At 38.6% G+C, this 12737-nt stretch overlaps 1 protein-coding gene across 1 annotated transcript in view; it reads right to left on the bottom strand.

Moving 5' to 3' along the window:
- Positions 1–11579, bottom strand: part of Vav (Vav guanine nucleotide exchange factor) — a 112925-nt gene extending 101346 nt beyond the window's left edge. Inside the window, exon 1 of the mRNA XM_081764701.1 lies at positions 11177–11579. Coding sequence (XP_081620827.1) covers positions 11177–11386 — 210 coding nt within the window. The 5' untranslated portion in view covers positions 11387–11579. The remainder of the gene's footprint in view (positions 1–11176) is intronic.
- Between the last annotated feature and the right edge of the window lie 1158 nt (positions 11580–12737).

Genomic DNA, 12737 nt, shown 5'->3' with positions numbered 1-12737 from the left:
GCACGGATCAGATAAAATATCAATGTAAACAAACTGAACAACGGGAGAACAATTAAGAAACATTTCTAAAATTGGATATATTTTGTGTGAATATATATCCAACAACGTACATGTGTTTTCATTGGGAAGGCCGATGGGGGATGAATTTCAATGTAAACACTATCGGGGGTGTCACTATACGTCTGAGCAACCCCAATAAATATGGATTCGACACAAATTCTACTACTTTTACATGTCCCGGTGAACCCCCCCCCCATCAGACCCCCTTGGTTCGTATTGTGAAAAATCTCCTCTGGCCCACACCAACCCCCAACCAATACCGCGAAAACTATGAATGTGACACTAACATCTGACATTTTCTACTACTTTTTACATATGCCGGTAAAAGTCCCTATAATCCTCTGGTTCCAATTTTGAAAAAACAATGCCTCTGGCCCACAGTTTTTGGGGGCTGTATTTGGAAGTCAACGCCTGTGGAAGTATCACCATTCATCTCAGCGACAGCGAAAACTATGGATTTGACACTAATATCGGTCACTTTCCATTATTTTTACATGTCTTGCAATTCCCCACCCCCGGTGACTTCCGGCCCGCATACAATGGTGGCTAAATTTGAAAATCATCGCTAATGAAAGTATCACCATTTATCTCAGCCACCGCGAAAACTACGGATTTGACATCGGTCATTGTGGATTATTTTTACATGTCTCGTGATCCCCTTTATAATGCCCCCCTTTCTTAGCTGATGGGGGCTAAATATGAAAGTAAACGCGGTCTTGAGTTTCACCATTGAGCTCAGTTATCCCGAAAATTATGGATTTGACATTAATATCGGTCATTTTCGATTATTTTTACATGTCTCGGAATTCCCCCCTTCTGGTGACCCAAGGCCCGCATACAACGGTGGATGAATTTGAAAGTCATCGCTAATGGTAGTGTCGCCATTGATATCAGCAACCGCGAAAACTATGGATTTGACACTAATATCGGTCATTTTGGATTACTTTTACGTTTCGGTATACTCCCCCTTGTTAACCCACGGCCCGCCTATGAAATCGACACTGATATCGTTCATTTTCTACTACTTTTACATGTCCCGGTAAACGCCCCCCTGAGACCCCCTGGTTCGAATTTTGTCGAAAACGCTTTGCCTTGGTGTGGGACCTGGACCAAGGTATCTTTGACCAAAATTTGGTAACTCTCGGTCGACTTTTCTGGTTCCCAGGCCGGTCCCAGTAAACGTCCCCTGGAGACCCCCTAGTAAGAAATTAAAAAAAAAAACCCTCTTCGTCTTCGTCTGGGGCCTAGACCAAGCTACCCGTGACCAAAGTTTGAAAAGTTTCGGTCCACTCGTCTCGTCCACAGGCCGCACAAAGGTAGACAGACACACGAACAAACTCTATTTTATTTATATTAGAAAGGTCAGATCCGCCGTTATTGTATTAGTGCGGTGCTTGAACGATTGATCTAGAAATTCAAACTCCGATGAGTGATAATTTTATAGGCTTGTTTTATTACAAGTTTAAACTCTTTAGTCAGTAGAGAAGAGGGCGTGAATCATGGGTCAGAGTTGATAACAATGGGTTTTGGTGGGTCTGTGGGTCACAGTGGGTAAGAGTGGTTTATGGTGGGCGGTGGGTCGTGGGTCACGACGGGTGGTGAGTCAATTGGTCGTGGCTAAAGTTTTCATTGCCCCACGCCCTCTCTGAACTACAGTGTTGAAAATTAATCAGTGAAAATCAATTGCCAATTAATTTCAATTGCAATTGACTTTCAATCGATTGATCAATTGCAATTGATTTTCCTTTATTAATGGCCAACTGCAATTAACAATTAATAATTACTTATTTCAATTGTTAATTGCAATTAACAATTAATAATTACTTATTTCAATTGTTAATTGCAATTAACAATTAAATTTACAGATTAATTGTTAATTCAATTGAAATTTGCCCAACACTGATATATATATATATATATATATATATATATATATATATATATATATATATATATATATATATATAAGTGATGCTCAAAATAGTTATGAAGTTGAAAAACAATGTTGTGGAGGATCAGCGGAGCAGAATTGTCTTCAGTGGCGTATTTAGGGGGCTATCGGGCTCAAGGTCCCTCCGAAATAAATTTGTTAGTTTTTCGCATTCCACGTACAACAATAATCCTTCTTAAGATTTCTAAGAATGTCATTAATTTTCCATTTTCTTATGCTCTTTGTTTAGAAATTATACTGTATTTGTCAAATTTCATTCCATGTGAGAACTGCGTTCTTTTGTTCTTTCTTTCGTCCTTTCTACTTTTGTTTCTTTTCCTTGATGTTACTGTTTTCGTTTCGCCTATCATACTTTATCGACCGTTGTCAGTTGTGTTTGAAGTGGGCCGTGATCAGTAACACAAAACTAAGAGGAGTTGATCAGCGAAACTGGTGTTTCACACCAACTTGCGTGCATATCAACATGACGCAACTTTAGTTATTATAACAAAGGAAAAATTACATCGTTTAGTTATTTTTAAAAGAAGGAAATGTTTGAATTAAAGAAAATCAAAACGGGGGAATAATTAGCCCGGGAAATTAGGAGTCCAAGAGGATGCTTCCTTTTTCTTGTATGAATAGAATAAAGGGTTAGATTCACTCCTAAATTTTTGTACCATATTATATAGGATTTATCGGTCTGCAATTCTTGCCATTATAACTTCAATTTATGCATAAATTAAAATATATTTAATTCTCAAATTTAGGTGGGCAATTGCCTGTGTTGGGCATAGTCCCTCGAAACAAAATCCTAAATACGCCATTGGTTGTCTTCAACATTGGGAGGTGGGCAGATCTGAGGCTTATTCTAGGAAAGGAAGATGAAACTCATATCACAGTAGATGAATCTGATTTCTGAGGTGAACCTGTTGTAGGGTATATTATATATTAGGCGATGTAGATGAAGTAGTTGTACATATCAGTATTACAAATCACTGCCGTGAACACATTCTGAAATCTGAATACATGCATATTTATAATTGGTATGTTTCTAATTAGGCATTAGAAGAAGTAATAACTTCTTTAGTTAAAGATCATTTAGACAACTTAGAAAGTAAATATTTTACTAAAGTTAGATTTTATGACTTGTCAAAAGCGTTCGATACGGTATCTCATAAGATTATTTTACGTAAATTAAAATACTATGGTTTTCAAAATGATGCGTTAAACCTTATTAAATCATACTTATCAGACAGATATCAAAACGTAAATTCCATAATTCGAACTCCAAATACTTGCAAGTGGATTCTGGGTACCACAGGGATCTGTTCTGATTCCCATTTTAATCCTTATTTATATCAACGACCTTCCCAAAGTAGCTACTATTCCCGCTAAAGGCTATCTTTTCGCTGATGACTTTGGAGTCTGTGTAAGTTCTAAATCAGTTGATAAAAGAGAACAATTAACCCAAGATATAACAACTGTAATTGAGGATTGGTGTACACAAACCTTTTGTGTTTAAATCTGAGTAAAATACAAGATCTTAATGTTACATATAACAATCTAGATTACACAGAAAAAGATTCTAAAGTTAAATTTTTGGGATTTGAACTTTATTCAAAATTAAACTGGTATAATCACATTCAAATCACGGCATCTAGTGTAACAATGGGTATATACATGTTGAGAAAATTAAGAAGTTGCGTTAGTTTGAAAATCTTATGAATTGTTTACTTTGCCCAAATCCTCAGCTTTTTACCATATGGTGCTATTCTTTGGGGTGGATCTAGTAACACTTATAAGCTTTTAAAGCTGCAAAAGAAAGCTGTCAGATTGTTATGTAGTCTTGCTGCTCGTAATCACTGCAAACCTAGCTTTAAGCTACTCAAAATAATGACTCTTCCTGCTATTTTTGTTTTTCAATGTTTAATGTATGTAAAAGAGAACAGAGATAACTTCCCTGAACATTCCAGGTATCATTCATATAACACAAGATACAAAAATAATATAATAACAGTGTATTACAATTATACCAAAACACAAAGGAATTTTATTGGCACGTCCGCAAAATTTCGACTCTCTCCCGAAAGCACTGAGAGATGCCGAAGTAGGTACTTTTAAAAGTAAACTCAGATCACTCTTATTAGATAATCCAATATATGATATAGAAGAGTTTTACGAAATTACAAAGCAGTTAAAGTGAAAAATAACATAACATTGAAGAGCTATGAGAAAAATGAATACACATGCATAGTACGAGTAGTTATCTATTGTATTGTGTTGTAATCGTTATTCTTTGTATTGCATTGGAATTACAATCGAGAATTTATATATATTAGATTATGTATTACAGTTATATCTTTATATATATATATATTTCTTTTCTGTATCCATATCTGTAAATATTCACTATGCATTTTAATCTGTAACTTTAAGATCTATAAAGAAAGATTGTAATGCTTTGGATGTCCTCTGAAGTTTCTGCAATAAAGACAATATGAATAAGGCACAAACCATGTTCTCATATAAGCATCAGGGTTAAAGGTATATAACATTATATTAAATGCGGTCTAGATCGAATTTTGTCCAGAAATGTTATATACAGATGGTGATCAGAAAAATGGAAACACCTGTAGTTGGCAACGTCAGATGTATGGGTTGGCAATGGTGTCGTGGCGCCCGCAGCGCCGGTCCTCTGGTGGTGGTGTGTTAGGTCGGTCTCCATACTACGTCAGGCGCAGTGGAACAGCAGTGTCCAGTGGCTGCAGCAGACGGAGGTAGTGTAAAATGGGAGACCTTTCAGATTTTCAAAGAGGGCAAATTGTTGGTGCGCGGTTATGTGGAGTGAGTGTGATGGCAGTCGCTATTGTGTTAAGTGTGTCGCGTGGGACACTGTCGAAGGTGATGACGGCCTACATAACACACGGGAAAACCACATCGGGGAAGCGGAACAGTGGGCGGAAGAAAATCATGAGTGACAGGTCACGACGGGTATTAAAGCGCATTGTCACGCAGAACCGTCGTGCCACTGCGGAGCAAGTGACGGAGGAACTCAATCAGCACCTCCCCCACCCTGTTTTGACAATCAAAGCAAGTGACGGAGGAACTCAATCAGCACCTCCCCCACCCTGTTTTGACAATCAAAGTCCGCCGCGAATTACATGACATGAACTTACGGGGTCGTGTTGCACGGGCCAAACCGCTCATCAGGTACCATAACGCTTTCGCACGCCGCAAATGGTGCCGCGTCCATGCAACTTGGACCGTTGAGGACTGGAAACGTGTGATATGGTCGGATGAGACATCCTTCACCCTATTCCCAACCACGGGCCGTGTTTATGTGTGGAGAACGCTCAAAGAAGCGTATGATCTGCAGTGTCTCCGCCCAACTGTGAAACATGGCGGCGGCTCGGTCATGCTGTGGGCCGCCCTATCATGGTTTTCATTGAGTCCTGTGGTCACAGCGGACGAATCACTGCCAACGATCATGTCGCAATTTTAGGAGACCACTTGCATCCTATGGTCCGGATGTTGTTCCCGGACAATGAAACCATCTTCCAGGATGATAATGCACCCATTCACACAGCTGGCGTTGTTGCAGTGTAGTTTGAGGAACATCTGGATGAAGTTCCTCCCCTGGGCCACCCAATCCCCAGATCTCAACATAATTAAACATCTGTGGTCCGTCTTGGAAACACGACTCCGGCGACGATTTCCACCTCCATCCTCTCTCACAGAACTGGCCGATGCCCTGCACGAGGAATGGTGTAAAATTCCACTTGCTACCATTCACGACCTCTATGCCTCCATCCCACGTCGCATCAAGGCTGTTCTGAAGGCGAAAGGTGGCCCGACGCCATATTAACCTGGTAAGTTGCAATTTCGTTCAGGTGTTTCCATTTTCCTGATCTCCATCTGTATATATATTAGGGTGGTCCATATTTATAAGGAAAAAAAATAAATTTAAGAATTTCCTTCGACTCACCCCATAAAATGGTTCCATATGGGACCAAATTAAGCCAGGAGAAAAATTAGAATAATTTTAAATAGTGCCCCAAACGACCTAGTTTTGATTGCGTTTACAATAAATAGTATATGGGGAAAAGCTGGAATAAACTCTTGTAATTTAGAAACGACTTAAGGGAATGGAAAGATATCTTGGATAATGGAACTAGAGGAAGAGACCAACCTAATCTTCTATAGCATTACCATGGCGGTCATCTTGAAGTCCGCCATCTTGAATTCAGGTCAAAATTTTTAAATAGGAAGAGGGTCATGTGACATATCTTTTTGAGGTAATATTTTACCAGAAGTTCAAATCTGGTATTATTTTCAAGTTACCTATATTCATGTAAGAGATATTACGTGTGAAAAACAAAATACTTCGATGTAATGTTATTTTAATGTCGTTATGGAACACAGATTTGTAATAATTTTACAAGTCTTTTACATAAACTGAAACTAATTCTTGTTTCGCTTTGAACTACAAATCCATCAAGATGATTCATAGACCATTATGAGGAAAAAGAAAAAATATAACTTGGATGAAATTGAAATATCCCTCATTTATGTAGTAGCTTTTTGGTAAGTTATCTTATCTGCTACATAGTTCACTTTTGTCACATCTAAAAAAAGATTGTCTGTGGGCCTTCACTATCTGCAAAAGAAACTGTTTCTGCTCCTCATTTTTCGTAAGAACGTTGTTGTAGTCTTCTATTAGTTACACTCCCCTTTCTGCTGCACCGTTTGTTACGTGGATGAATTTAACTATTGTCTTTCTTTAAAGATAGTCATTGTTATTTGACCATGAAATCGAATAACACTCAAGAAACCCTTTGAGTATTTTAAATTTATCGAAGAAAATTTGTGTGTTTGTTGTAACAAAATCACTAATTTTTCTTTTCACAAGAATTTTTATGGTATCACCTCTTGCGTCAAAAATCTTTGCTGCTTCACGGTTTCCCCTTACAGTTTTAATTTTTTTCAACCATTTTTTGTTTTTCCATTATGGTAACTCCATCATCAAAAAACCCCAATGCTACGTGTCCCTTCGTCAAGTACCAGAGTTGGCGTGAAAATTTAGAAGGAGCCACTACACATAATTCAGCATCTATTTGTCTATAACTGTATAAACCGTTCAAAAACTGCGGGTCTTGTAATGGTGAATAGGATGCTTGATCACATTTAAGCCAAGCTTGAACATATAACCGAATCAGAAAATGCATACTCTACGAAGACCCGTTTCTATTTGATTCGTTAAACGAAATTGTTGGCAAAAGAGAAATATTTTTAAATAATAGATTGCTTTTCCCATCCACCTTACATGGTGAATTGCTCCACGCAAACGAACGAAAACTCCTCAAGGAGGTAAGTCACCGAAGAATATGACAGTCAGTTCCAAAAATTCCCTGTAATCGTCTCTGTGGTGTTCTGCTTCTACAAGTTTGATAGCAAAATTCAATACTTCATTTCTTACATCAGAAATATTGTTCCTTACATCATCATAATCAATTCCTGGAATAAAGTTAGTGCAATCTATTTTAGACCACTCGTTCTGAAAACACTTCAATAGGAGAACGTCCGGTCCAGATGCAAACGAAACACAACACATATCAAATACACATCTGAAAACTAATTCATAAATGTGGTGTCCACAGGGAACGTATAGAAGGTTATTTTTGAGTTACTGCTCTAGCGGAATGCAAGCACCGTTGACATGATCCATATTGCAGGGAGTAGTGTCACAATAAACTGCCTGCACGAACTTTACCAAGTTCCATTCTTCAAGCGAATGTACTACAGTAGAAGCAACATGTTCTTCTCTTGATGATGACAAAATGGGAACACCAATTAGCCTCTCATGATCATCTCCTGTTATAATTATTGATAACCTGTCTGCAGTCTCTCTGCCAGTCAAATTCGGCAGTAGTTTTCCGTTCCAATGCACAACTAACGCACTTGATGCACTCTGAAATTGTTTTCTGTGGTTATGTGCAACTTCCCAACGAATTTTCTCTCAGCATCGGTGAATCAAAGACCCATTTATTACTAGTTCCTCTACATTATGGCCTAATGCTTCTGCCGCCGCTGTCAGAATATGTATTGCTGCTCTAACAGTGACCTTTTATTGATCACGAGCAGCAAAGTAATAAAATTAGTCTTTGAATAATAAAATTAGTTTTTCACCTTTCACATCTCTTAGAGGGTCCAGGTACACACGCATCCATATTTACATTTTCTCTAACATTCTCAACTGGGTTTTCCTCTTCATTGCTTGAACTGCTCCATGTCTTTTGGTGTAGAAAGTTCAAACAAACCATTTTCAGAAGTGCATTTTCTTTCGCGTTCCTCTTCCTTTCAAAGCCATGTATATCCCTTTCGTTCTTTTCGCGCCAAATTCATATCTTTACTTTTAGTCGTGTAAGGATTATTACCTCTGAAAAGGAGAAATCTTTTCACAGGTAATAATTCTTACACCAGTAAAGCTATCTTTAAAATAGTACCAGATTTGTGCTTCTGGTAAAACGCCACCTGAAAACGATATGCAACATGAGCCTTTTCCTATTTGAAAATTTTGATCTGAATCCAAGGTGGCGGATTTCAAGATGGCCGCTATAACAGTACTATACAAAATTAGGTATGTTTCATACTTTATTTCTTTTATTCAAGGTATCTCTGCATTCACTTTCTGAATTACAGGAGTTTACTCCAGATTTTTCCCATATACTACGCACTGTAATCGGATTCAAAATTTTAGGTCGCGTGGGGCACCATTTAATATTATTCAATGACGATAACTTTTCTCCTGACTTAATTCAGTCCCATATGGAACCATTTTAGGGGGGTGAGTCCAAAGAAATTCGGAAATCAAAAATTATGGACCACCCTAATATATATATATACACCCATCATGTACGTACTACTATCTTAATGAAAGTCCTACACATGGAGGAATGCAACATCGCTCATAAAATACAATTATTGAGGATAGTACGAGTCGAGTTTCCTGAAAAGGAGGAGTATATTTTATGCTGGTTTACTTTTGGCACACCACGTTTTGGAAAATTTACACGTACGGCCGCGGTGGCTCAGTAGTAGAGTTTCACCTCTAGTGCTTGGGGTCTCGAATTCAAACCCTGCTCAAACCAAGTGAATTTTGTGGTGGACAAACACCGTGTGCGTAACTTTCCTCGGGTTCTCCCGTTTCCTCCCACTTTCTTCATACCACCATTTCATTCATCTCTCATCATCACTGTCTCCTTTAGCCTAGCCGGCATAATCGTGGGACGTAAAACTCAAAACTTCATTTCACTTCACGATTTACACCTAACATTCAATACTTTCCATGAAAAGACTTATTTATAAAGAACAAATTTCTGCATGCGATGGAATTATATACAAAGTATAGCACCAGTATTTTAGGTTTAGAAGTGAGGGGTTACTAGTGTAAAATCATTACAAGTGCTTTACGACGGATAAAATAAATGAGAGCATATGAAATATCACTGTATTACTGTTTACCCGCGGACATTAGGTCTCTCGACACTTCTGCGCATGACAGAAGTAGAACAATCCACTACAAAAAATAGGTATGTGTAGGTACAGACAACAAGTGTTCGTTTTCTCCTCTGAGAGCGACTCTGGGGGCGAGAGAAAGAAGGCTGGAAGTTTAAACATAGTTGCCAAGCTACATAAATTGGATCCAGATCAGCAGTACTTTATAGTCAGGCGATGATGTCACGCAGTGAATAGAGCGCGCGCATTTTAAATGCAACCTGCTTTGTGTTTTTACGGGCTTCCATATTCGGTTGATTGCGCAAAAGACTCGCGCGAGGACATAATCTATTGTCTTTCTCTACAGTAGACACACGTTTGTGCTTGTGCAGTTTACTGTTTTTTCTAGTTCTTTCTCTCACCTGTTTCGTGTTTATGCTTGCGCGTGTGTGTTGTGTGTGTGTACGTGCGTTGTTTTGTGTATATTTTAATATGATAGAGCCAATACCGTCAACCAGTGCTGGCGTGAAGAAATACTTACATGGATTTTCTCGGGGTTCTCCCGTTTCCTTTCACTTTCTTCATCCCACCATTTCATTCATTTCTCATCATTAGCCTCCTTTAGCCTAGCCGGCATAACAGTGGGACGTAAAATTTAAGATTTCATTTTTTTATTATTCATAAAATCTTATCAGCTATAGTTTTGATGCCGGGTTGGTAACACTGTTCAAACAAACCACCCTCGCCAATAACCAATGGCTTCCTTCCTCTTCTTCTTTTACACTTCTTTCCTTTCATTAACATAGACTCTCCTTGGCACTCTGCCAACTGGAGGTCTCTGCCGAATGGGCAAACAGTAGATATTATTTTCCACCGGCAGTCTATAGATGATTTTTATGTTTACAAATGGAGCGCTACTAGTATGAAACCATAACAAGTGTCACTGAAACTCATCTTTGTAAAACCTACTTGATTTCATTACCTTCGCTGCGCGTACACCCACTGTTGCTGACGTCCATGCTCCCCTCAAACACCCGCTCGGGACCATCAACTTCGCCCCGCTTTGACTCGAATAGATAGCATTCGTGCTTTTTAATGGCCATCTAGCACTGGCTGGTTTGTTTTATGCACGTTTTTATGCCATACATCCGGACGCCTTATTTATACGCAAAGAATTGTAATGGTCCCCGTGAATTTATGTATGCCAAGTAAGATATTTTCACGTCTCCCAGCATAAATCGTTTAGTAGAGAATAAGAAGGAAATTAGTGAAAGAATTACTATCTTTCAACAGTTATTTCGAGTGGTGTGCCAAAAGTAAACCTGCACGGTATAGGTAACGATGCTCTATCAGCAACCACATTCTCAGTCTTATCTAAACTTTATCCAAATAAGTGATATGTACACTGATGTACAGATCTTCCATAGGGTACCGATAGATTTTTTAAAAAATTATATTTTAGAAAGCTGGCCCGCATCCTCATTGAGCCGTAATAAAAAAGTAATCAACCTGGTTACCAACCTTTCCTCACTCGCTCGGCATTAGTGAGTCGAGTATTGAGCTCTGATTAAGAGAGTAACCAACCTGGCTACTAACCCACCTTCACCTGTATTGCGGGCCAGTATTCTAGAACCTTCATATTTTTGTTTCTTTAATTAGTATAAACATGCAGGAAACTAAAACTACAAGTACCTGGGCCATCTGAGGCTTTTGATTGACCTCCCTCATATCGATGCACCCGCGATCTAGAGTATTTAACAAATTGCACAGCAATACGCCATCTCGTAAGGTATACGCAAGATCTTGAATACTTGCAGTGGGCCAGTTCGCCTTGTGATCCTCTCGTAACACTTCACATCTTGTTAACCAGGCTGCACACTCTCTCCACAGTTCATTCGACATGTTGATCTTTCAAGTCTTGACTTTTATTTTCCGAATTAACTCTACACTACAACTTCTTGATCATTTTCCCTGAAAAATACTATTGGTGTTTTATTCAGGAATGATTAAGCTATTTCACTTCACATAGTTACTAAACACTATATTATCCGTGTACACATAACAACTGAACTTCCTCAGCTTAGCGTCAGTGTTACCAGGTGATCAGAATTTCCTTTGCTTCGAACAAGGAAATAACACCCATAGTTCTCACTTCGATCATTTTGTTACTTAACTATATATGAGTTGTGAGTGTGACTGGTTTATCAACATACAAAAAAAAAAAAAAAAAAGGCTTATGAGAATTTGGGCAGGGCATAGGATTTGTGATATAAGGTGCCAGTAAGGAAGATATTTTGGAAATTAGATAGGAAAAGGGAGAAAGAGGGGTGTCAATTATTATCTTGAAATGTCTATATCTCGGAATCTCTGAAGGTTAGAGACATAAAATTTGATAAATGGACTTCTCATTCAAACTAATTAGACTATATATATAATTAGACTAATTAGACTATATAGGCCTATATATTTGACCTAGAAGGGAAGAAACGAGAGTGAGAAGGGGGGAAAATTGGAATTATAATTATTATAACAGCGCTCGGGCTAATAGGTTCGGACTGGTATACAAACGAGGGCGATGGATAAATGTACTGTACCTAAACGGCACTCATACAAATGCGAATATGTATTACCAGGAACTGATTAAGGCTTTTCCAGCACATAATTCCAATGAATAATTCCAGCGCATAAATTTTCTTTGCTGCCTCCCACAGCCTCATAAGCTTATCGAAACACCGAGAACTATGCTGTATTTCAGAGAGACCAAATTGATTTGAATAGGAGCGTTTTATTGTTAAGGAGATTTGGAAAACCTCCTAGATTTGCTCTAAGTAATGACAGAGATAGTTCAAAGAAATTGTCACCACAAGCTAACAATTTGGTTTGTAATAAAGGCCCAAAATATCTCACTCCCTCACAAAATAAGTATCGTGAAGACGCCGGTGGAAGAAGACTTAACTCTAGCGATACTGTGAGCGTAGCGAGTAGGAAAAAATACGTATGACTCTGAAGCCTATAATATAATAAGTTGATTGCTATGTTTTGGTATTAAAGAGAGGGATTTTGGGGGGGGGGGGCTGTGTCTGGGGGCTCCGGAGCCTGGGCTCCATTGGCTTCGCTCTTAATCCGCTCCTGCGTATTACATATATATATAGCTATGGAGCGCGGGGGTTCAATAGCATATTCACAAAAGCTCCCCACTGACTTCTGTCAGCCAATTGGATCCAGTTTCTACTTTGAATTCCTATTTCTGCGA

The sequence above is a fragment of the Thermobia domestica genome, chromosome 7 (genome assembly GCF_964235325.1).
Source record: "Thermobia domestica chromosome 7, izTheDome1.hap1.1, whole genome shotgun sequence".
Lineage (NCBI taxonomy): Eukaryota > Metazoa > Arthropoda > Insecta > Zygentoma > Lepismatidae > Thermobia > Thermobia domestica.
This window is presented reverse-complemented; position numbering and strand designations above follow the sequence as displayed.